General features: G+C 39.4%; 1 protein-coding gene across 1 annotated transcript in view; it reads left to right on the plus strand.

Annotated features, from left to right (window-relative positions):
* STAG1 (stromal antigen 1) overlaps positions 1-25,486 on the plus strand; it is a 155,609-nt gene that overhangs the window by 7,650 nt on the left and 122,473 nt on the right. Inside the window, exons 3-4 of the mRNA XM_009580516.1 lie at positions 10,024-10,188; positions 24,102-24,198. Of these exons, the coding sequence (XP_009578811.1) occupies positions 10,024-10,188; positions 24,102-24,198 (262 nt within the window). The remainder of the gene's footprint in view (positions 1-10,023; positions 10,189-24,101; positions 24,199-25,486) is intronic.

A 25,486-nucleotide genomic window follows, 5' to 3' on the forward strand; every position in this document is an offset into this window, starting at 1 on the left:
GAAAATACAGTAAAAGTTCTGTGTGTCATGTTGTCCTTCATTTTAGTTCTTCACGGTCATCAGATATAGTTCTCTTGATTATATCACTTGCAGTACAACTGTGGAATAAGATTTTTGGTGGGAACTTATTTGTGTTTGTTATTAATGGTTTTGATTCTCCTCTTAGTGTTTGTCTACGAGTACACCCCCAGTATGAATGTGCTATATATAGCACTAGTAGATTGAGATTTTTTTTTTTTTACTTGAAGACCTTCCACCCTAAGTCTAACTCCTTAAGCATGGGCTGGTGAGGCTGTAAGAATGGACAGAACCACGTGTTCTTCTCAAGCATGCTGGCCAAGCTGGAGCAAACTCCTCCTTGGTATTGGTTTTCAATTTGCGTCACAGTTTCTGGACTTGCTTTGGGAGCCAACATTTTAAATCCTGGGTTTTTCTGGGCACGTTGTCTTCCTTTTTGAAAGCTTTTGAACAGTGTTTCCTATGATGGCATATATTCTTCATCAGATGGATGGATTTGCTCAGAAACGTGGAACTTCTTTACAGAAAGCTTTAAAGAAGCATGTAAAGAGAACAGGTCATCTGTTTATATAGCTTGTAGGCAAAGGGCAAAATCAGAAATTATCTTAAGAATATCTCATTAGTAAATTGATGAGTTTTTGCAGATCTAATAAAAAACCACAGAAGATGGTGCAACCTGATTGCTAATCCAGAAGGTTGTCAGAGTGTAGGAATTAAAGTTAAAGCAACACTAGTGGTGTTTCGTACCCACCACACATGCACTGGAAGGGAAAGGTGAATGTTACAAAAGGTGTTTCTCATCCCTCTGAGCTTATTAGTAGCTCCCATGGGAATAGTTGCTGAAGCACTCTACTGGTCCTGCTATCAAGTGTCTACAGGAGCAATTGCTCATTATGCTTAGAACAACTCCAGACTCATTAAGTGTACATGATTGTAAAGTGATGAACATGCAGAGGAAGTGGCCATTGCTTCATACATAAAATGATGGGCTGTGAGCTGACTGTTGCTGCTAAGGAGCAAGACCTTAGGGTTACCAGAGATGGTTCCATGAAAGCATCATTGTTATGCTCAATAGGGGTCAAAAAAACCAAATCCAGTCTTAAAACTCTGAGGAAGAGAATAGAGGATAAAACAAATACCGTGTCCTTTATAAAACTGTGGTTTGCCAAAATTTGGAATACTTTGCACAATTCTAGTTTCTCTTCCCCTCTTGACCTCTGCCCCAAAATCTCAAGAAAGAGTATATTGGGACTGGAAGAGATTTCAGAGAAGAGAAGCAATGATGGTCAATCATGGAATCAGGCTGGGAGGGACCTCAGGAGGTCTCATTGCAACCTCCTGCTCAGAGCAGGGTCAGCTTTGGGATCAGACCACATTGCTCGGGGCTTTTCCAGTCAGGTCTTGAAAAACACCAAGGCTGGAGACTGCACAGCCTCTCTCAGCAACCTGTTTCATTTTATTTTGTGAAAAATTTCTCTCTTGTAGGCAATCAGAACCTCTCTTCCTTCAGTTCATGACTGCTGTCAGTTGTCCTCCCACTGTATGGTGTTGTAAAAAGCCTCACAGGGGACTGGTCCTGGCCCCCTGACCACCCTCTGCTGGACTTCTTCTAGTTTATCAATACCTCTCTTGCACTGAGAGGGCCAGAACTGGACACGGTATTCCAGATATGGGCTAAGAAGCGCAGGGTTAAAGGGTATGATCACTTTCCTTGGTCTGCTGTTATATTCCTGGGTGCTGATGGCCTTTGCTGCTCAGGCACATGGCTGTCTCATGTCCAGTTTGCTGTCTCCTAAGACCCCAAGGTCCTTTTCCACAGAGCTGTTCCCTGTCTAGCTGGTCTCCAGCCTGTGTTGGTGCAGGGATTTACTCCTCTGCCAGGGGCAGGTCTTTGCATTTGTCCCTGTTGAATTTTGAGTGTACTGTTAGCTTAGTCCTCTAGACTGTCAATAGCAGTCTTGCCCTTGATGTCACTAAGCGGTCTCCCTGCCAATTTGGTGTCATCTGCACACTTGACAGGAGCACACTCTCTCACCCCCTCCAGCAATCTGATAAAGATGGGGAACTGGACATGTTCCCGTTAGGCTCCTGTCGTACTCCCTCATCGCTAGCCCCCAGGTAGAGGATGATCCATTAACCACTGAGCCCGGCAGTTCAGCCACTTGTCCACCCATCTAGTTGCCTACCTGTCCAGATCACAACTTCCCAATTTGGGTACGAGAGTATTGTGGAAGACTGTTGAAAACCGTGCTAAAGTCAAGATAAATGGCCTCTATTGCTCTCCCCTCATCCACAAATTCAGTCATTTTCTTACAGTTTTTTGGGTGACTTGACAAAATATATGTTTGGATACATCATCAGATCCTGCTTTCATAATTGATACTGCAGCAACAGAAAGGAATAAATAAGGTTCTTCTACAAAAAAAGACCAAAATGGAAAAAGCCACTCAATGTCTAATATGCTTGAGGAGAAATGCAGACACCTTCGAAATTCTAATCTAGGCAATTAAATTTATAACCTTATTTGATATTAAAAGTCATGGACTTCGTAATTGAGGTATTGACTTTGCAAACACAGTATTTCACTTTCCCTCCTCCACATGGCTCACCTATCCATGTTGCTAACTCATCCACTTCCCTCAGGGGAATTATCTGTTTCTTACAGGAGGTGCAGCTCTGACATTTTTTCCCCCACTCTTCCATCTGCTAACGTGGTTTTTATTTCCTCCACAGGTACCACCTACCTTTACTCTCAGATGTGAAACAGATTAAAATATTTAGTGAAATTCAGAGCTGTTTTTCATACTTAGCTTTGATGTTTTTCATTTCTGAAGAAAATGAAAGCCTAAAGAAAGGCTTTTCTGCCCAAAGGCTCTTCTGTTTTTTGTGGTGTGGGTTTTTTTCCCCTAACTAAAATATTATGGTCTAATAAGATTTGATTTCTCCCTGCAAATGCTGATTTGCTTATGTCCTTAGGCCATCACAGCTACAGTGACACATCTGCCATAAACATATTGACCTCTTTTGGAAAGAGAGTTTACTCCTTGCTGTTTTGTCTAGCTGCATGGTTCTATTACAGAGCTGCACACAATGTACTCCATCAAATATATGTATGTATTTATTTTAAATAGGTTTCTGCTGTAGTGTTGTAGAATGGACTTGACCTTTTATCAGAAAGATAAACTAGAGGATTTTCCAGACTTTTTTCCAAAGAAAGACATTCCTCTGAAGATTTGAGACTTTTGTAAGGAGATGGTCCTCATTTGAAAATTTGCCATTTGTACCAAATACCACTTCAGTTCATAGAGAACCTTAATATTTTGGGGAACCTTCCCTTCCTGAAAACGCTGCTTTCCAAGTTGCCCCTCCACTTCTATAAGAGACTATTCTAATGAGTACTTGACTGAGTAGACTAGACAGTCAGCTTGCAAAGAGATTAAGTGCATTGGTCCTTCAAATTAGATTCTCAGAATCTAACCTGATTGTCCTGAACTCACCGACCCTTGCTGCGAATTTAGCAGGAGTTGCACCATGTCCTGTTCTAGCATTGACAATGGCTGGGGCTGGCCTCCCCCTGGCCCATGTCCGCTTCTAAACACTGAGTCTTGTAGACCAGATGCCTGTGGAACGACTGGCCAAGAGGTGAATCTGTCCAGCCAGTGGGATATTTTGGCGCATGTATTTATGCGATACTGTATGTGAGCATACCATCTGGATATATATTTTGTGAATTGTGTGGGGTGTATTTAAGGAGTGACCTATAACAGTCCTCTGGTTGAAGTTGCTGAGTAACATTGGCCAAAAATGTCTTTTCTGTCTGCTGCATTATTGAAATACATGGGTATGGATGCGCTCTCCTGTTCCAGGTAGGGGATTTGAAAGCCCAAGGGCTTACGATACAAGTGGCTTTCACATTAGTGAGCTCGGACTCAGATCAGTTATTTATCTATCCTTTTTTGTCTCCTCTCTTGGATCAACGCACACTGTTCAATGTTGTTGGCGTGCTTTATTTTAACCTACCTAGCTTTACCTTCCCAGGAGCTCAGAATAGCCTGGCTTAAACCTCAGCTGTTAGAGGTTGAGGGAGTGAGAGAGATCCCTGGCTATATTTCAGCTTTGAGGTAGGAGTAGACAGATGAATCTCTTTGACTCAGAGGACAGTCTTTCTGTTCCAGAGGTGGCAATTCTGAGATCTCTGCTGGGATGTCTCTCATCCCATACTCAGGGCCACAGCATGCCTTTCGCCAGCTCCTCAGATTCTTCTATTAAGGCGAGATGGAACAAGGCACTTCTGATCCTTTTGTCCCCACCACAGACTGTACGGTTTTGCTTGCAGGTCCTTTTGTATCGTTTGGTATGGAAGAGACAGACCACAGTACCTTATCTTTGCATTCATATATGCAATTTTAACTTTGCAGCAGACTCTTAGCCTTGTGTAGTCTTGTAGCATGGATGTTAGATACTGCAGGGGATGGAGTTTTCCTTCTAGTTCCAAATCATACACGTCCTGATTAATAGTAGGAAGGAATCCTCTTGGAAGAATTTCTTTTCATAGTAGCCGAGCTTTGTGGTTTGGTGTGACTTACATCAGTGTTCTGTTTCAGCTTGCTTGCCTGATATTTTAGGTCTGTCCTTAAAACTGAAGTAAGTCTTTCTGTAGTTCTGTGGAAATGCAGTGCGCATACAGCCAGTATGCGAAGACTTCTCTATCCCGCCACTTGTAGCTTCCTGGTGGAGAAATCCTAATGACATTAGAAGTTTTCCTTTTAAGCTTTTGATGGGATGGTCCTTGTATTTTTGGCAATCTAATCTATTCTTCATTTTTCTGTGGAAATAGTCTTTTTTTGGTAGCAATTGCCTCAGCTGGAAGAATAGAACTGATTCAAGCATTTATAGCAGATTCTTTTGATTCTTTAAGATTACTTTTAGAACTCTTGCTGGGTTTTAAAATAAGGATGAAAAAAAGCAACACTCCCCCTCCCCAACACTGTTGGGTTTGTTTTTTTTTTTCCTAAATTGCATGTGCTACAGCTGAATCAGCTCTGTGCACGCTGGGTCTTGGGGGCCTGCATCTGTCTTTATTTGCAGGATGAGGCTTTTCACAGGGAGCACCTTAGTTTTTTCTATGACGAAAAACATCCAAAGGACTGACCGTTTGAATCCAAGAGCTTCTCCTTAGATAACCGTGATGATGTTACAAAGTGTGCGGTAGCCTTCCTTTTTTTTTTTAATCGGGATTCATTCAGAAAGAGCTCAGACATTACTGCTCTTCCACTTAACACGAGGTTATAATGCGGAGGCCTCTCAAGATGATGGTGCCTTTGAGAGGAAAGTTCTTCAGCCTTACTCAAGAGGAAGGTTAAAAAGCTTCTTCCAGCTATCTTGAGAAATGGGGTATTGCTTTAAATTACTAACGGTATGAATGCACATAGAGGCCATCATTTAAGGAGGCGGGTTAGGTGGAGTTACTGACCTGTAACACTTTTACTGTCCTTATTTCTTCGTGAGGTGCATCAGATCAACTTGGGGAATGTTAGTGGAAAATGTCAAGCCACTTTCACTGTTGTTTTTTTGGTAGTGTGTGAATTAACTTTCACTGTATTACTTGATTTTACAAATGTGGGTCACTTTTTTTTTCTTCACAATAATTTTAAAGACATGAAAGGAAAAGTATTATCTGGCTAATTTATTACAAAATTCTGAATTGTCATAATTTTAGTTTAATTACAGTCAGGGTAAATATTTAGTTTCCTGTTTGCCTTAGTTTAAGCTGTAAAGCAACAGGTAAACTATGTGGTCATCAATACGGCCCTTTTAGAGTTGCTTCTGTAGCACATTCTGGAACTTCTGAATTTCCTAATGCTGGTGTGTATAAATCCTCAGCTTTAGTTGTTGTCAGTTGAATCTACTGCACAGATCTGAAAAATCAAGGGTAACTTCTGTTTTGATTCGGCAACTCAGTCCATTTTGACACCACCACCGGTCCGACTGTCCTGGGTCTCAGAGTGAAAGCACAGATTTAACTGCTGCAGGCTCACAGCTCCAGGCAGCACCGTTCTTGGTGTGTAATTAAAAAGCCTCAAGCTTTCTTACCTTGTCACGCTTCTTCATCCCTCCCTCTGCTAGTCCTAATTCACCTCAGTGTCAGCTCTGCCATTGCAGCAGATGCCTGGATTATGGAAATCGTTACAAGGATTTATGGATACATTTAGATACAGTATTGCTAACCAGCTTGCTTTTTCCATGACTTTTCAGAGATTCCTCTCATAAACAGGAGAAAAGTCAGTTTTGAGTCTGGAAAACAATCAGTTCTTACCCACCTCTGGATTCTGACAGACTGATACTTAAAAAGGAAAAAAAAAACCCACCCCCATGCATGACTCTCAATTTAAGGCGGATTCTGACAGACTGATACTTAAAAGGAAAAAAAAAAACCACCCCCATGCATGACTCTCAATTTAAGGGGGCTCTAGGTAGAGGCAGGAAATTTCTGGCTGAAAGGGTGTAAAGGGACAGCAATAACCACAGTTGTTGTTCCTGCTAGGAAGCAGAGGTTGTATTTTTCCTGTATCTTGATGACCATTTGGTGGATCCTCACAAGAGTAGACTTGCTACAAATTCATTCTGTTTGATCTTATAAAACATCCCACTTTACTCCTGTCAGCGATAGTCTGACAGGTTTACTGGAGCCACACTCGTCCTTGGGCAGGGCGGTTTCTATGTGGAAGCTCTTCATGGCATTAGAGGATGGGGTTTTTTGTGTTGAGCTGAAGGACCACCCTTTCCTGTGAATGCAGGTATCTCTCTTTTGGGATGCAGGGCTACCTCTGTTTGGCATCCTCAATGCCAAACATAATTTTTGGATTTGTAGCTTGACTTTGCAACTCCAATTCCAAGAGCACCTTGCCTCTGCAGATATTCCACAGATACCCTGTATCATAAAGGAGTCCTCTTTGCATTTCTATGGATGTACCAGTCCATGCTTTTCCTTCACTAGCTTCAGTGGTGTTGTATGTCTCCATTCTGAGATAGAATCATAGAATACCGGGTTGGAAGGGACCTCAAGGATCATCTGGTCCATCCTTTCTTGGCAAAAGCATGGTCTAGACAAGATGGCCCAGCACCCTGTCCAGCTGAATCTTAAAAGTGTCCAATGTTGGGGAATCCATCACTTCCCTGGGGAGATTATTCCAATGGCTGATTTTTCCCTTGGTGAAAATTTTCCTCTTGTGAAGAATTTTCCTCTTGAAATAGGGTTACCTATTCAACTTTGTACTCAGAGGTAGGAACCTGTATGAAGCTCAGATCTGTCGAGATGGCCTGCAAAGTTTCTTGCTGTAAATTCAGGGACACTACATGCAAGCAATGTCTGACAACAGCACTGTAATATAGGATGTTAATGAATAAGATAATGCCAGTTCCTCACTTCTGTGCCTTGTGCTTGCAAAACTTTATAATTAGAGTACCAGGCAGTTTCTGGAGGTTGGAGGACCTACGTGTGGCTTGCTTTCATATTTGTACTCCAGAGTGGGATTGAGCTTGGGCTTCCTGGGTGGAAGTGCTCTGGAGTGGAAGTCTGGTGGACACCCTTCCTCTAGTGCCTCTCCACCTGAAGATAATGTTAATCCTTGCCTAACTCAGAAAGTTATAGTTTTGGATTTTCTTCAGTTTCTCAGTGGAGGATCCTTTGTCTGCTTGTTTTGTCTCTTGAGGCAGGATTCAATACAGATCCTACATCTGGATTTAGCTACCCCAGCTTGGATGCAGAATGGCTTTTGTTAAATGAAAGACTTGGTTTCTCCACTGTGAGAGATGTTCTCATTGTCAAAAGAAAATCTGTACCAGAGAGAAACTTTATTCAAGTAGACTCAGTACTATATCTGGTGTTAATTCAGGTCCACGATATTGAGATATTTACTTGGGCTTGAAGAATCTGGCTTTGTCCAGTAATTCTGTCAAAAGTACATCTGTCAGTTGTTTCTGTACCTCTTCTGAGAGCTCACTGGTGTTCTCACCCTTCTAATTCAAACTATGAGTCTTGGTCAAAGCACCCCCCTTTCCCCAGGGTACCTGACAAAAGTGGAGTTTAAACTGAGCATTTACGTGTCTTGTGATTACTTTGAGCGTGTGCACGCTGGTCCATAGTTCTCATGCCAGTGTAGGTGGCTTTTCTCATTGCTTTCCAGTAACAAGGTATCTTTGGATGTGTGCATTTCACGTCCATCTCCTACTTGCATTCCCTTCATCCTTGCAGCGTTTAATGTCTCCCTTTAAATTACACGTTGAGAAAAACTGAGTATAGAGGGAGCTTGCATTAGCTTCTGTGGAGGGCAGCAACTTGCATTCCTGATTTCATTTAGCAATACCTGTAGCTAGTTGAAGTGCTTATGGCTTACTGTCACCCACATTGAATAAGCACATGGATTATATATCTCAAAAGAGTCAATTTACTTCTAATTCTTTGCCATTTTATTAAACAGTGATCACGTGTCTCTTTGGAGCTCGGTAGAGCTCAAACATTTCATGTATTGATAGCTTGCTTGCTGATAAAGGCAGCTTTGCACATGTTTAAAAATTCATTGAGGGAGAATGCATGTTCTTTTTTGATCATAAGGGCAGATGTTATCCAAAAAACTTTTCACAGAGATTGTACCATTATTTTAAGCTTTCTAGCTTGCATTTGTGTGCAAGTCCTTAATTGAATATTTGCAAGAGGCAGTTGCACTCTACCTTGCCCTTTTCTTTAGCTCTCTGGCCCCACCAGGAGTGATCCCTTTTAAAGTAAGGGGAAAGCTAGACTGCAAGCCTATCTTCTACCAGCTCTCTTCCAGGAATTAGATCCCTTTCCTCTGCAGGAAAATTCTTAATGTGTCTGCAGTTGGAAGATGCAACCAAAAATGTTGACTTCATGTTCTTTACTAAAAGCTTTAATAGAAACTGGCTGACAGTATGCTCAAGTAAATGGTACCACGAGGATATTGTCCTATATGTAATCGAGTTGCTTGTGTGTTGTTTTCTTTAACATAATTCCTCAAAATAGCTTCATTGTTCTGTGGAAAACGGCAGCTTTTGCTTTTGTCTGCCTCACAGTAGGGAGAAAGAATAGAATATGGAAGTAAGATTATAGCAGGAATTTTACATTATTTTCCCCAGAAACTTTTTTTTTTTGCATAAGGTGACTTAAATTCAGAGCAAACTGTTCACTAGGTGACTTCTTACAAGTGGCATCTATACCACCTGATTATAAGTTTGACGAATCTAGAGAAAATTTACATTAAGTAATGTAGATTCACAGGGAAAAATGTTTTAACTCATAAAATTTTGAAGCAAGGGGCTATTACGATGATCTACTAAATCTGGCTGTATAAACTCAGTGATTTGATCTGAGTTGAGTTGAAGAGCTGACTCTTTATGTACACAGTTTCTTATAGAAGTTGTATAAAAACGAAAATGCAGAAAATGAATGTTAACATAAGTGTATTTTTAATAACTTACTGTTTTCAAAGATCATTAGTTATTCTAAAAGTTTATTTCTTGTGTGCCAACATACAACACTTCTGCTGTCCTGTCTGTAATTTGCTACCATTTATCTAGTTTTAGTCATGTTGTCGACTGTCTGCTTGTGTTGAATAAGACTAATACAGGTATTGACCTGAACTGGTACTCCAGTGTTGGAAATTTCACCACTACTTAAACCTTGACATGACAGTGCCTGTTAAGTTGATCCTCAACAACTACTGATAAATAAAAATATATGTACCTGACTGGATAAAGACCTAAGCAACCTAGTTGAATTTCATAGCTGGCCCTGCTTTGAGCAGGAGGTCAGGCTGGAGACCTCCTGAGATCCCTTCCAGCCTGACTTATTCTGTGATACTTGTGTGAATATACATGTGTGAGTGTATAACTGTGTGTGTCATATTTATGTATAATTTATAAAGAGACATTGAGTGATTTCAGATATAGCTATAATAAATTTTCATTCTGCTGGTTTTCTTTGCCCAGTCTGCCACTAAGAAACCTCGGAAGTCTCCAGCAGACAAGGGTCGTTCTGAATCTGGAGCTAGAGGAGCAAGTCGTGGAAGAGCTAATGGCCACCCTCAGCAGAATGGAGAAGGGGACCCTGTCACTTTGTTTGAGGTGGTTAAGCTGGGGAAGAGTGCTATGCAGGTAAAGTAACTGCTTGTGTTACCCATTCACAATTCAGTATATCCTGACTGTAGAAGCTCAATTTAAGCTATGCTTTGTAAACAATTGTATTTTTTCATAACCTGTGTTGGTCCAACAGACTGTCTGTGTATGATAAAGTAAGGGACAGAATGCTTTGATTGGGTTGAGGACGGTCATATATACTTTTGAAAGACAAGAGACAGATCAGAAAGTCACGTATTTCAAATTCTTCATTATTTTGTTCATTACTTCCAAATTAAAAATACATGTTGGTATTAAGCAGTCCATTAAAGAATATCCTATTATAAGTTTTATATGAGGAAAAAGTATATGATATTAGTGATGGATCCAAGGCTTTTTTTTGTTTGCTTGTTTTTTCAAAAATACCCATTGACACAAGCACTTTTGAGTACTTTGCACAGCAGCTTGCATTCTTCTTGCTGTCCCCACCAGAGCAGCAGATGAAGGATAAACTAGTAGCCCAGACTTCCTCTGTGTCTGAGGGACAAAGATGGACACATCCTGAGGGCGAATTCTTCATTGTAAAATAAATATCTAAGATAGTTGTAGTGAATCGCCCCTGGAAGTGTTTCTTACTCCTTTATGTTTTGATTAATTTCAGAAGTCTTACAGGATTTATTGGGCCAGATGAGTCCACCTCAAGAACCCTATAGATGATTGGTTTTGACAGCACTTTTATGCTTTTAGTAAGCTACTGTGCTTCAGGTGTCGTTTTTGGCACTCCAAGGAGAAACAATGGGCCCAAAACGACTGTGCATCCGGTGCAGCGCAAAGCCAGCAGTCGTTCCTACTGAAGGATTGTTGAAGCAAACCTCCTCTACTTTGCATTTCAACAAAAGAGGACTCATGCAATATCAGTTAGTTTGTTTTGACTTTGTGGTGGTAACTAACATGAGAAAATTACAAATTAGGAAAATTAGGGGCCAAGTCCCATTTTCAATATTACTTTTAGTGTAGCTAAAGGCTAAGTCTAATTAACTCCCAAAGGAGTCTAGTTTTCCAAATGAGTGAAAGCTGTTGAAAATTTTCTCTCAGTCTCAAATCTGTGGAAGATCTGAGATGTAATTTTAAAGAAGTAATAAACAGGAAGAAAATGAGAGTTTTTATTCTTCATAGTTGCTGTATTTACAGTTATTCAGGATTGACCCTTCTTTTCTAGTAGGTGAAGACAGAACAAATTTACTCCTAACAAAGCTACAGATTCCTTGTGCTGCTTCTTCCTACATGTTTTAAGTCAGGGCTTCCAACTTTGCTTGGTTTTCAACACTTCTTCAAATTTCGTTTTTGGCAGGATTTGAGGAAACATCTGGAGCCTATTTTCTGCTTTTACTGTGGTACAGAACATACAATATGCTTTATGTAGTATGTTTGTCTTAGAGTTATTGATATTTGCAGGAGCCAAATGCAAAGGAATGAGTGATTGCTTTGATATTTTATGGCTCTGTGTGTGAGTGGAATTGACTTTGATACATTTCATCTATTTTCAAAAAAGATGCCATCAGAAGTCTTCTGCAAATGAAATTCTAAAAAGAAATTGTCTACACGTTTGTATTAAGAAACCTTTGGAATTCAAATACAAAGGAATTGTTTTGAGAAATTCAGTATTTGTATATGCATATATAGATGGGTGTGTGTCTGTATATTTGTGTATATATACATGTGCATGTGCGTGCTTAAAATGTGCCCAGCCTACATATTTGAGAAAGAAGCAGACAGCACATTTTAAGCAGTGGAGAAATGATAAGCAAATAGTGAAGCGATAGGCAAGTTTATTTGAAGGCCTGGGATGCAAACAGCCATAAATGACTTGAGCTGTATTTAGGAGCACCAATCCTAATTTCAAGAGTATGTGTCACTTGTGCATCTTTGAAAATTTTACTATTGGTAAAAAATATTCCAAAAAAAAAAGAAGGAAAGAAACCCTATAGTGGGAAAGAGGATGCAACTAAAAGTGATTTAATATTTTTTAACTTGCACTTCTGGACAGTAATCCCATGTGAAACCAAGGTTCTATAAACCAAACTTACTAGTGTCTTTATACTTTTCTTTTTCCTTAATAGCTTAGGGATTTTGATGTAACAGCTAGGAATGCTTTGTTTTTCATAGTTTTGATGCACGTTTTTTGTGGCCAATTTTAGCAATTTTGTCAGTATTGCCAATTTTCAGATAAGTGCTATATATTTGTATTTGTCAGAATCTGTTATTTCTCAATATTTAGTTCTTTCCCTGTAATGTGAACGTACATTTTTCTACAGTGCTCTTAAGTTTGCTTCCAGCAATGAAAACCCAGAAAAATTCAATTAATATATTCTGAGATCACATGGGAATTTTACTTCATGTGCTTTCACTTCTGATCTCTGCTCCTGCTGTTTGCTCTCAGGATTTATTTTAGTTGTTAGATTTTTCTGGCTTTCTGTTGCCAACTCGTGGAAGTCTGTAGCTGAATTCAATTCTCACTTCTTTTAAGTTTGTCCTCTATTTTGCTTCTCATAGCAGGATTCATTTACTTCCTCTCTTCAGGCTTATTGCTGTTTGGTTCTTCCAGGGAAACAAAGTTAGGTTAATATTTTGTATTTCAAGTACACATAACTTCAGAGCTGCTCTTTGCATATAAATCTTTGCCTCTAGTATGAAGTGCTAGTTGTGTTGGTCTTAAGTCTCATTTGAACTCTATAAATCAGTTTTATACCCACATTAACTTGGTATCAGATTGTTGTCACTGTTTTTTAATTTGCTCTGTAACCTTTTGTACAGTTAGCTGCTTCAGAAGTTTTTCTGTGGGCAACTCTCTGTGTATGAAGTGTGATATGACCTGCTGTTCCTGTTTTCTGCGGGTACATTTTGTTAGTCCATTAAGACTGTTCCTAGAGCCTTTTTTAGGCTCTGTGGTTTTTTTCTTAGGCAAACATGATACTCTTCTGCTTTTTGTCATTTGTCTCATTTATTTTTTTTTTCCCCTTGAATGTTTCTATGGACACAGCTATATCCACTATATTTCCCCACTCTAAACTTCTGTAGGCAGAACGGACTGTATCGCCATTTCTTTTGGGTTGGACTGCCCGAGTTTACACTGACGGGAGTGGGGGGCACGGGTGAACCTCCATTCCTCCCGCCGAGCCCCCAGCACAGAGCCTGACTTGTAGCTTAAATCTGCATTGGTCTCTGACCCTGGCATTGAGCTGGCAGTGAAGTAAAGAGCGTGTGATGATCTCACGTTTTGTTTAGACTCAGTCTGAAAATTTCTCGTAGGTAAATTATGACCAATTAGCCGTAATGAAGTTTGGACTTCTGTGCTGGTCAAACCAAGTATAGAAGTGTTCTGCTTTCTTGTGTGCAAAGGGGATTTGTGCCTCCCCGAGAACGTCAGGGAGAATCATCAGTAATCGTAAGAGGTGTTCAATACCAGAACATGGACAGATCTATGCCTCGATTACTCTGTAATATTATGTGTGTTACCAGTTGCGTTACCTTAATTGATGTTAGCAGTTCACTACAGATTAGATGCTGATTTTGAAAAAAAAATTTGACCCCTCTGCTTATGCTCAGCTAATAAAAGTAATCTTGGTGTCAGGCATGGCTGAGAGAAAATATGGTTCCATTATGTGCCAACAAGCATTTTGGGATACGTATCCAAAGAGAGCTTTCTAGTATGTTGAAATGGAATTTTTCATTGTGCCACAGTTGTTCTTTGTCTCTCCAGAAATCAAGAATGTATGTGGTTCCTCTGTGTTCTTGTCTGCACACCTTGGCACGCAGGGATTTGAGTCTCTGAGGTTCCCTCCCTCTTTGAGTAAAGCTGTATTTGGAGCACTGCTTACCCTGTCATGAGAAGTTTTCTTTGTTTCAGTTCCTCAGATTTTTGTCGTCTTTGCGCCTACTGGGCTCGTGTTGGCAAGTTGTGACTCTTGTTCACAGTACTACAGTGGCTAGAAAGTTTGTGTATCGGAGCAGGAACATCATGAGACCTTTTTTCCCCTTCAGTTGCCTCTCTGAAAGGATTAAAAATCTTTCATTAATATTAATTGAAAATATTTCTGAAATGTTAACAATATTTTCAGTATTATTTTCAATATTATACTGATTTTCAGTGTTTATTCACTTGGCTGTTGCAGACTGAGGTTAAAAATTAGTACATACAAAAATAAAGGGTGTACGTCCCTTGTAATTACACGTTTGAGCTGTTGGAAATAACATGAAAGAGGTAAAGGAAACACTGACCACTTTCAGCAGTGCTTTTTTTTTGTTCTTTACGCATAGCATCTTACTGGCATGCTTGCCATTCCTTTTATCATAGTGTATCACGTTTGGATGACGTTTAGTCATCAACATCTGTATCTGAAATTATTTTCTGATTGAAATTCCTAGTACCGCCAGTATCTTTTTCTATCACTTTGAGATTTGATGATCTGTACAAGAAACGCAAGATAGTCACTTCTTCCAAAGACCTGATATGTCTTTACGCATCCTGTTAATACGGCATATCCTATATAATTTCAGTAATTTTTGTATTTTCGTAGCATTTAGGGCAGAAATAGACTATTATGGTCTGTACACTACCTCCCTGCATAGCTCAGACCATGGAATTGCACCCATTCCTGTATTAAGCCAACAGCTTCTTTTACAACCCTCTTTTTTTTATAGTAATAGTAATATTAGTTTCAGCGAATTAGAAGTTGGGGTGGGCCAACCTTAGCAACTGTAGAGGTAGAGCCAAAGTTTTGAACATCATCGTTCCCCCTCAGGTCTCACGGCAGTAGCTGCTCCCCTGTCCTGGCGGTCGCAGGGACCTTGGCCACTGCAGCAGGGAGCTGGGCTGGTGAATGCGGAGCAGGAGGTGGCACTGGCCTTGGAGAAGGCATCTGGGGTCCCCCCGGAGAGCGAGGCTGCTCCTTGGGGTGGCTTCTCCCAGAGGAGGAAGGTGGTAGTAGAGCAAGCCCCAGTGACTGCGCAGCTTTATCAGCTGGTTCCTAACGCATCCTGCGTGGATTAAGCTTTGCTTTGCTTACTTCTTTCAATTCTCTGGAATTTTATCTCACAGCTACTTTAATCACATAATCATTATGCAATATAGATAATCCCAATGTTCCTTAGTCCTTCCGGTGGTTCTGGTTAGAAAGAATTGTTATGTGCCTGCTTTAATCTTGCATAAACTGAGGCTGCTGTTGGACAGATTGGTCCCACCTTCTCCCACACCTACAGCTGATGTTTTTTACACCTTTCTTGTGTGTTTTGTAGTCACACCAAGAAATAGATTTAATTAGAACCTGACACTTTGGATTTTTTTTCAACTGGATCAGCTCCCTGATTCAGCTCATCTCTGGCAGCCGCTCACACTTGTTCTTGATTAGAATGACTGTATAACCATCACCACATCTACGTTATTTAGCAGGAATTGTATTTTACATATATGCTTTTACATATATACTTGAGCTTAAAAACGTCAGAGCAGCTGTAACTGGATCATACCAAAAGTCCAACATCTTGTTTCTGACAATGGCAGTTAAGAAAGAGAATAAGAAAGCAAGAATGTGTTTTGGGAATTCTCCCTACCGCTGACTGTTTGCAGCTCAGGGTGAATGTGGTGTCCGTGTTTTCAGCAGCCTTAATGGCTTTCTCTTCCCTGCGTTTGTCTCTTCTCCCTACTAGGAGTCCTCTTTGCTGGATTAGTGTCTCTGCATCTGCCTCAGCTATGTCTGGGAGTGAAGGTCTTTGAAGATTGACAATATACAGACATACGATATTAAGTATTATCCATGTTTTTTGTGTTAAAGGCATGTTTTAGTTTAATTGTCCTTTGTTGTATTTTAACAATGCTGTATTCTCTGACTTGAAGGATGGTAATAACTTTGGGTTTCCCCAAACTGTCTCAGAAACTCCTTAGGAGTTTAAGTATGCATTCTCTAAAGTTTACAGGGTAAAATAACTGCAGCTATTATTGACATTTAAACTAATATTTAGTTTTCATATTGCTAGATGGATTTCTTCTGCAGCCTAATCTTGCTTTGCTTTTGGTCGTATGCTACTGAATTAAAAGCAAAACAAAATCAAAACTAGCTACATGTTTTCATGCCTGTTATACTCGGAACAATTTAGGCACCAGATGAAGCATTAATTAATTAGAAGGGTATGCCTTAATACCAAATTAATTTTTCTGCAGTCATCACACAAGACTTCTTTTCCCTTGTGATGTAATAAGATGTAGGGTGATGATTTTGCTGTTAATGTGAACACCTGTGCCAGTAGTGCAGTGTGTGAAAACATTTATACCTGAAAATACCCATTATACTTAAAGCTGGAGAAGTCTTCTGCTCTCTAGAATGTCATCATTTTTTGAAGTATCTGGGGTGATTTGTGAAGTCTTTACAAATTGTGCTAGCAAAGGAACTTGAATCGTGTTTTTTTAATAAATTGATGGGTCTCTCTTATTAGAATAACTGGTTTTGTTCCTGCACTCCTCTAAGGATTTTTTTTATTCTCATGTTTGATGTATATGAGTAGTTTTGATGCTTTGTAGCATCTTGGAACCATTCATGCCCATGATTGGCAGCTTAAACAGACGCAGCCCCTTGTCAGTTGGGAGAGATTAGCACCTGCAAAAATTCTGTACCGTAGTAGAAAATCTGCTTGGTATGAGGCCGTTGAACAGTCCCCCCGTCATTTCTGAGGACTCGGGTGAGGAAATGCAGCTCTGAGCAGTGCGGATCTGCTGTGACAAGAGTACTTGTCCTCAGTAGTTCCTGTGATTTTAATCCATTTGAAAGAAGAATTTTTCCAGTACCTTTTATGCACATAAGTGTAATGCTAGTTAAATTGTGCCATTCCAATACTCTCATAAGACAACTAAATATTTTTATCTTTCAGTAGTGTTTTTTTTTTTCTCCCAAATGGTTCCATATAGTGGGTTACACTGATTTCCCCACATAATGATATTTAATGCCCATTCTACTGCATAGAAGTATGTATTTATATGAAATGCCAAACACCGATATCTCTGTATGGAGAGTATGAATCCTTTAGTTTTATTGGGAATAAATACTTCTCAGATTGTATTCCTTCCCTCTCTGTGTTTCAAGGGGGGAAAAAAAAAGTTATATAGGTAGACACGTATAAAGCAGATTTTCTCATCTTTACTTATGATGAAAAAATAAGAAACAGGTACTATTACATTAAAGTAAGATTTTTTTTTTTTTTTAAAGAATCATTTGGGCTTTTCAGAAAGTATTTGCTAGGTGTTAGAAAAGTGTGAACTCTTTCATAATGTAAAATGACCATCTTTAGAGGAAAAAGAATAAATTGCAGCTTCTCAATCTACAGTTCTTTTTTATTAACCTTATATTAGGTTTTTCAGTGGGTGTATATTAGACTTACTGCCTGCAATTTGGAATGCAACCAAACAATCATCTTGAAGTCTAATGCACAGTCTTAAATTGCATATACTTTCACATGTTAGGAACTACCTTCTCCCCAGTAACTGCCTCTGTAATTACTTCAGTCTTCACAAAATTTGACCTTAAAAGACTTTTATTCTCTTTTAAAAAACCTGCACAGATTCACTTAAACTTTGACGCAGAGCATTGTAAGTCTTTCACTACTTCCCTTTCTTGCCCTGTGTTCATATTTTTGGTGTACTCTAAGTTCTCACTGTCTGTTAAAGCATATTTTCTAGCTTTTATCTTCTCTTCGGGCTGCTCTTTATACAGATAATTGAAATCTTTAATTTCACTGTGCATTCTTTTTTTTGTTTTAATAAGCTTCGAATTTCATTTGAGTAACTTTGGTTTTTTGGCAGAAGATATTAGTATAAGCTTTGGTTTTGGGTTTTTTCCCTACCTTTAATGTAAACACACTGCGCACCCATTCTAGAGTCATTTTTTGTTCCGTCATATTCACTCTAAATGAAGCATGTCCACAATCAGTTGTATGAAATGGCAAATTATTTAAATGTTCTTTATACTTGATTTGCCTTGGTTTACAGTTGACTCAGATCTTACACTTGAATATACACTTCGTATATAGTGTCATTTGTTTTCACTTTGTATTAGTAACACTGCTGCCAGATTGTTACTTAATTTAAATTGTGAAATAGCTTTTTTTGAAATCAACTTTCATTAATATTTAGTGGGACTGTGCTAATTTACACGAGCTGGCAAGGTATCATCTGCAGTTAGTCCCTCTGGATCCTCCAGCACTTAATGCTCCTAAATGTAGTAATGTTCTTGCACTGAAGGAATATGAAATGGATTCATAGCTGTAAAGCCTCCAGGAGGTAATAAGATAACTAGCTTCATTATTTCATTCCTTGCATCAGACTTTTGCTTTTACTGGCAATCCGAGCTGCTGTTTCTCTTCAATACTATAAAACGTTCCTATTTATCTTTTAGCAGACTTTGCAAAGGTCAATATATCTGCAAGTCTCCATGATTGATTTTAAGTGTTTACTCAGACTATGGATCTATTCTGCTACTTGCTTGACTTTCTTTAAGCTTCTTATTTCTGTAGGTTGCCTGTTTGGCATATTCTTCAAATTATGCTGCATGGTATTTCTTAAAACAGAGTCACCAGAGAGTTAATTTCTGTGAGATTCTCTTGAAAGCTGTTACGGGCTTTTGAAAAATCTCTGTACTGACTATGTATTTGTACTATACATCATCTGCCATTTGCAGAAGACCTTGATTTTTCACTCAGTTCTCATAAGAATAGAAGCATTTTCAGATTTAAAAAAAGTATCCTGAAGAGTCTCTTTTTTGTAACATGTACTTGTATGGACTTGTTATGCTGACTAACCCAGAGATGTGGTGCATCTATGTGTGTATATATATGTGTATCTATATATATGTACATACATAGGTATATATGTGTATGTCTGTTTATATATGCATAGCTGTTTTCTGACAGCAGGGAGTGAAAGGGGGTCATGTGGGTGTTGCTGGAGTAATCTTGAGGTTTTATCTATGTAACTGAGCTAGATAATTTTTTACTTCGCTTAAAATTTAGTTTCAATACTTCTTGCCATACTCCGATCTGGTAACGAAGATGAGAAGCTAAAGAGTTTTTGTGCAACTTCTCATTTGTTGTGCTGCAGAACCTTGTTGTCAGGGGAGCTCTGTCCTTGTGCATGCGCACTGAATTTGGTGAGTCCCAAAAACATGGATTTCCTGCACCTGGGCTGCAGCACATGTACTGTAGATCTTGTGCTTCCCAGGAATGCTGAATTTATCATGTATTTCATGCACAGCATGCAAGTGCACATTTCCATATGGTAAATCCATGCTCTCTACTGCATCTGAAGGTAAAAACATCTGGAAGCAGATGGGTACCACCAGAACAACTCACGCAATCTGTTCCTACCATCTTTCATAAGTGTTTTGCAGAAATAGGCAACAAGACTCTTATGGGGATGAATTCTTCTGGTGGATGGAGCCCGCTTGTAGCTACCGAAGAGCTGCCTGGCCTGTCCTCCTCCTGTCACCGCATGTGCCTTTGCTGCAATATCAATGCTGTGTTTGGGACAGACGACAGGGAGGAGGCCAGGGCAGGGTATCTCTGGGCAAGATGGTGACCAAGGGTGATTTGTTGCCCTGAGTTTGCTTTTTGCTTGTGTCTGAGAAGCTCTTGAAAACAGGGTGACTGGATGGAGACCGCTAACAAGATAAAATCATCCTGGAGGGTTTGCTGTAACCTGTGGACTGTTGGTTAGAAACAGGGGTCTTTCTCTCTATGTATGTTTATGCAAAATAATTCCTTTTCTGGCAATGATTGCTTGTTGCACCATTTGCCACACTGTTGCCTGTTGTTTGATTTCTTTCACTTGTATTCGACCTTTTTCCTGGTATTTGGATTACTGCTAGTTTTTCTTGGTTCAGTTGATACTTGTCTCTATTTTAGGTCTGATGTGTATCATTTTTATTTTTTCATCCTAGTGTTTTCAGTTTTTAAAGCTCTTTTCTGTTACATCAAAAGTCAACAGTTTGATTAAGTTCCAACTGTTGTAGCATATGTAGTCTGGCTTCATTATCTCTTGTTGCCTTAAACTGTAATCTCTAAAAAAATGTACCAACAAGCATGCCAAATGTGCGTGAGGGGTTGAATGATGTAGATCTGTGGGTGTTATTTTGATACACTGAAACTACCCTTCTCATTTTTAGGGATTAGTGAATACAATTTGTGTGACTGTACTGATGCTGACAGGTCAGGTGCGTGTACACCACTCGTCACCCTAAACTCCTCAGCCAGTCAGTGGAGATCTACTTAGTGTAATCAGGAGCATTTTTAAGCAGGAGCCATCTCATCTCACCGTGCACACCTGCTCTAGACAGACGAGTTATGCTGACAACTCCACCGAGTATTGACTGTATATGTGTATGCACGTGTGCACACATACATGCTATGCTGAGTGACTTGTGTGACTACATGGGCTGTGCATGTAAAGTTAGGCAAGATGAATCCTTCCCAAACATTCAAAATTTTAGTTAAAGCTTTGTCAATCCTCTGCTAGGTCCAGATGACACAGGAGGCAGTCTTTGCCTGCTATCCCTGCTCAGAACCTTCACTCTGATTTTGCTGCTTTCTTTATCTGCTGCTGCTGCTGAAGACTCTGCATTGCCTCAAGTCTGGTCTGTGAGTCTTGAGATCAGCTGCTTGTCTTTATTTTTCTGTGCATTGCATTACGGTTCTGGGTTGAAAATACAAGTGCTCTACTAGGTAGGACAGAGTGGGTCCTTAGCGCCCAAGGACATAGCATGTGCCTTACAATTCTTTTTGCATGAAGAGACAAAAAAATACCAGAAGGGAGATGAGCTGCACTGATGTTACGATTTTGAGATAGTACTGCAGAAATCAAATAATTGTGTAAGAGAGGCAGAAACAAAATTGAAAGACATTCCTCCAAGTCTTTCCCCTCCAATCCCCCTTTTTTTTTTAGTCCAGATGGGTTCACTGGCAGTATTTATAGCACAGTCCAGAAACAGTTGCAGTGGTATAGCTGAAGGGGCAGTATGTCGTAGCAAGAAATGCAAGTGAGACTGAATGTGGAAAGGAATTTCTCAGGCCAGCCTTGCGTCTACAGGGAATGTTTTATGTGAAACTGGGCTGTGGACAGGGCACACAGATACTGGTGAACTAGTTATTAACACTCAGGAAAAGCATCTGAGATTTCCCAGGCTCAAAGAAGAATGTAGTAGACTTCAGAAACTGTTAAGAGATGTGTGACAAGAGTGAGCAAATATGAAGATAGTGGAAGTATTTCTGTGCAAGCCACACGGCACGGAATAGGATTGTTCTGCTTGAAAAGAGGTGACCAGACAGAAGCATGGAAAATACAAATAGGGGGTTGGGGTTTGTTTTTTCTCCTTCCATAAGAATTAGGTGGCATCAAATAGATCTAGCAATTGGCAAGTTTAAAACAAAACAATGATTCTTTTTTTGCAGCGAATAATTAACCCTTGAGACACATTGCTGCAAGATGCTGAAGATGTAAAACTTTCTGGTTCAGACAGACACATTAATGAGAGAAGAAATACGCTAGGGTCTTAAGGGTCTGGGAGAGTAACTCGGAAGTATCAGTACATTCTTGCCCTATTCTTATGCCTTTCCATACGTGTATAAGCCCTGTTGGGCAGGTGAACCTGTGGTCTGACCCAGCACAGCTGCTATTTTCTTTAGTGAAAAAAAATAGCTGCTGACAATTGCATGTTGTTCTGATATCTATGCTAATATAGCTGTTCAAACAGATGTTTTAAGTTGGTAGTACACCAGCAGTCTGGTCATTAAGCTTTGTCAATATTTGGTTTAGTAAATGATTTTTACATTTGGCTACATTTGGTTTTATGTGCCATGGAGAATTCTGCTGATTGATTGAAATGTTTGATAGTTACAGGAACAAGTCTAAATTCATGATGAAATATCAGTGAAGCATTCTAGATAACTGGTTTTGTGCTGCTGCTTCATGTTTCCTCAACTTGTGTGAAGATTAATTTGAGGCCAAGACTTCCTTTTTAATTTCTTCTAAGTAGCAGATGGACCTCTTCGTAAGATTGCTTCTCCTGCTGTGCGTGCGTGTGTGTGTGTATTGGTAGACAAAACCTCTAAAAACTTAGTTTCCTGGCAAATTGAATGTTTAGAGATTCATGCTGGTTGTTGAATAACACGGTAATACTGATAGTCTCATCCTGTCTTGGGTTAAGAACAAGTGTAGTGATCTGTGGAGTGTTTTGGCTCAGTTCAGGGAGTTGTGTACATCTCTGGTACATACACAACTGTTTTCTTGCTGCTTCCCTTTTCTCATACCCTTGCTAAGGTCCCACTGGCAATCGGGGAAGTTCGGATAACTAGAAACTGCAGAGGGATTTTTCAAGATCCTATCCTTATATCTACCAGTTTAGAAAGAGGCAAAATTTCTTTAAGAGGTTGAATTGTTTGTGTTTCGTCTTTCCTATTCATTCTTTTTCAGCATGGTTGGAAGCTGGTTGCGTAGGGGTGGTGCTGTGTGTGTGTTTAGGATGTTTTTAAATTAGTTTTATGGAAATTCATTGTAAACCTGAACTCCAAAATAAAATAATCCATTTGCAAGGTGTGCTCTGATAGCATAATCAAGCTTCTCTTAACGAATGCTGCCACATATATGAAGCAGTAAAGTTTTTTTTTCCCCTCATAAAATAAGTAAAACATAGTATTTGGTTACATTAAATATACACAATTCCTTACCTTCAATGTTTATGTAACTGAGGAACTTGGAATACTGTATTTTAGAGACATGACAGGAAGCCATACTTGCCTTCCTTAAGCATGAGGCAGGCTGAAGAAGGACCTCACAAAACCCTCTTGCTTTTCCAGAACAGTTTTTAAGCATTTCCATAGTTACTTTGTTTGCTTTGTCCTCATTGCTTCCTTTTCCTCCATCTGGAGTTTTAAAAGTTGTGGGTCTGCACAGCTCTGAAAGGGTTCTGTAGTCAGAACTGTAGGGTAAAGAATCTGTATGGGAAGCCGCTATAGGCTTTGCCCTTCTATGTCTCTGCATTCCTTTCAGCTGATGTGTATCTGCCATTAACTCTTTCTGATGCTGTGATTGCACTTTTATGTTGACTGGCAAAATGCATTTAGTGCCCTTTTTCATCAAGCTCCTGAGGCACATTTTCTGTCCCCAGAGATTAATATATGACAAATGACAAATGTTTTTGACACCTGTATGCTTTCTGTCCTCCTCCCTGCTATTATTCGTAATAATGACTGTGTGCTACGCCTGCGTGTGAGTGATGATAAAAATATATCCTGGCTACTTACAGTTCTGAGTGCAGTTTGAAACTGTGACTCAGCTTCATCTACTGTGATTCAGGTAGCTTATTGACTCCCAAATACTGTAAGACCAACTTCTGTGTATTATTTTTATTTACTAAGTATTCCTCATTGCATTCTGTCTTCCTGAACTATGTACAGTGTTTCTGAATGACTGATACACTATTTTGGCCTTTATAAATACCGAGATGTTCACTGTGCGATATAAATTTGGTTTTTATCCCAAAGTGTTTCTACTCATCAGTTTTCTGGCAATATATGTTGGTCATTCTGAACAGAATCACAGTGTTTGTTTTTTCAACACGTTTTTGAAACCAGATAAATACTGCAAGTAGACTTTTGAGGAATTACAGTAATTTCAATTTGAACCTGTGTGTATACAATTATAATACCAAAAAACAATGCATATAGTTCTGTTCTCTAACAACATTTGTTCTGTCTCCACCCTGAGAGAAGGCGTATAGATTTCTGAATTTGTACGCATGTATATTATGCAAAATAAATGCTCAGTTATAAAATTATATTCTGAAAAGAATAAGTCATTTGCCTTTAATAAAATACTTTTTAAGAGTCTCTGATAAGTATTCTTTTTTTCTTGACAGTCTGTGGTGGACGACTGGATTGAATCATATAAACAAGACAGGGACATAGCACTTCTGGATTTAATCAACTTCTTTATCCAGTGTTCAGGATGTCGAGGTACAGAACGTTGGAAACAAGTTGTATAGAATAAATCTGACAGTCATACAAATGTGTATTAGTGCAAATGCTGGTAAAGATGTGGGAGACGCATGGATTGGTACTCCTCGTATGCATGGTTTACGTAGAAATATTGTCTACATTCAGGAATAATTTTATTTAAAGTTTGTTTGTCAAGGGCCTACCCTTTCTTTTCCTCACTTTCCTGTCATCCTAAAGTGTACAAATCCTCACAGAGACACTCTACTCATCAGCAAAAGGAGACAAAAGATCTGTTAATCAAGGTAGGCATATCTTTACTTCCCCTTTCTGGTTTTTCCCAGGTTTTTTTATTACAAGAATTAGTAGGTGTAGCTGTACCTTAACTTTGCTATTTTTTTTCTTTCTTTCTAGGAAAATGATGGTTTTTTAGACTGAAGAGGAAGGAGTCAGGCTTCAGTTGACTTCGATTAGCAAGAAAGATTTCTTCTGGATGAAGCAGCAATCTTATTTCTTCCTCTGTAATACTTTATCAAGTCAGCAGCAAGTGGCCTGCCTTTTATACCCTATTTAAGCAGTCTCCATTACCAGGCATGCAGCAGTCAGTCTTCCTAGCATTCTGTTGCCACGCTGTACCTTCTAATGAATTTTTCATGTGTTGTCTTTTTTCAGTTAACTGAGCCTTGAAAAGAAAGAAAGACAGAGCTCTAGTCTCTCTGTAGCACCCAGAACCAAACTATTTACTGTTTCCTGATGCTTCCTATAATTTGCTTTGAGTAGAATTGAAAATAACCCACAATTCAGAAATTCTTTTTCTTCATTTTGTAACTGATATGGGAATATACCTTTAGACATCAAATGATCTGGGTAGAAGTCCCTTTTCTTCCTTCTTCAGTATGAGGTGAAATCCCAAGTACAGTTAAAAGCATCAGAGAAAAGAAATATGAGCCGTCAGCAGCTTCAGCAACCCCTTTTCATAGCTTAAGGGAATAAACTTATTTTATCCATGATAGGAAAGGCTGAAGCTCTGGAAGCATTCTGTGAAAGGGCTGAGCTTAGGGTTTAGATTACCATCCTGTGTCAATGTCTGTACTGTTCACGCAGAATCCCTAAAATATTTTTCAGACTTGTTTGGCAGCTTATGTGAAAGCAGTTGTATTCTGTTTGCTTTTTTTTAACACTCTCCTAAAGGTGTATATGAAAAAAAAACCCGCAAGCTTCTTTCTAAGAATGTGGGGAGCATTAAACCAAAGGGATCGTTTGCCATATGTTTTTATTCTTGTTGATGCAAGCTTTTGGTGGAGGCATG

The sequence above is a fragment of the Fulmarus glacialis genome, unplaced genomic scaffold, assembly GCF_000690835.1.
Source record: "Fulmarus glacialis isolate BGI_N327 unplaced genomic scaffold, ASM69083v1 scaffold286, whole genome shotgun sequence".
Lineage (NCBI taxonomy): Eukaryota > Metazoa > Chordata > Aves > Procellariiformes > Procellariidae > Fulmarus > Fulmarus glacialis.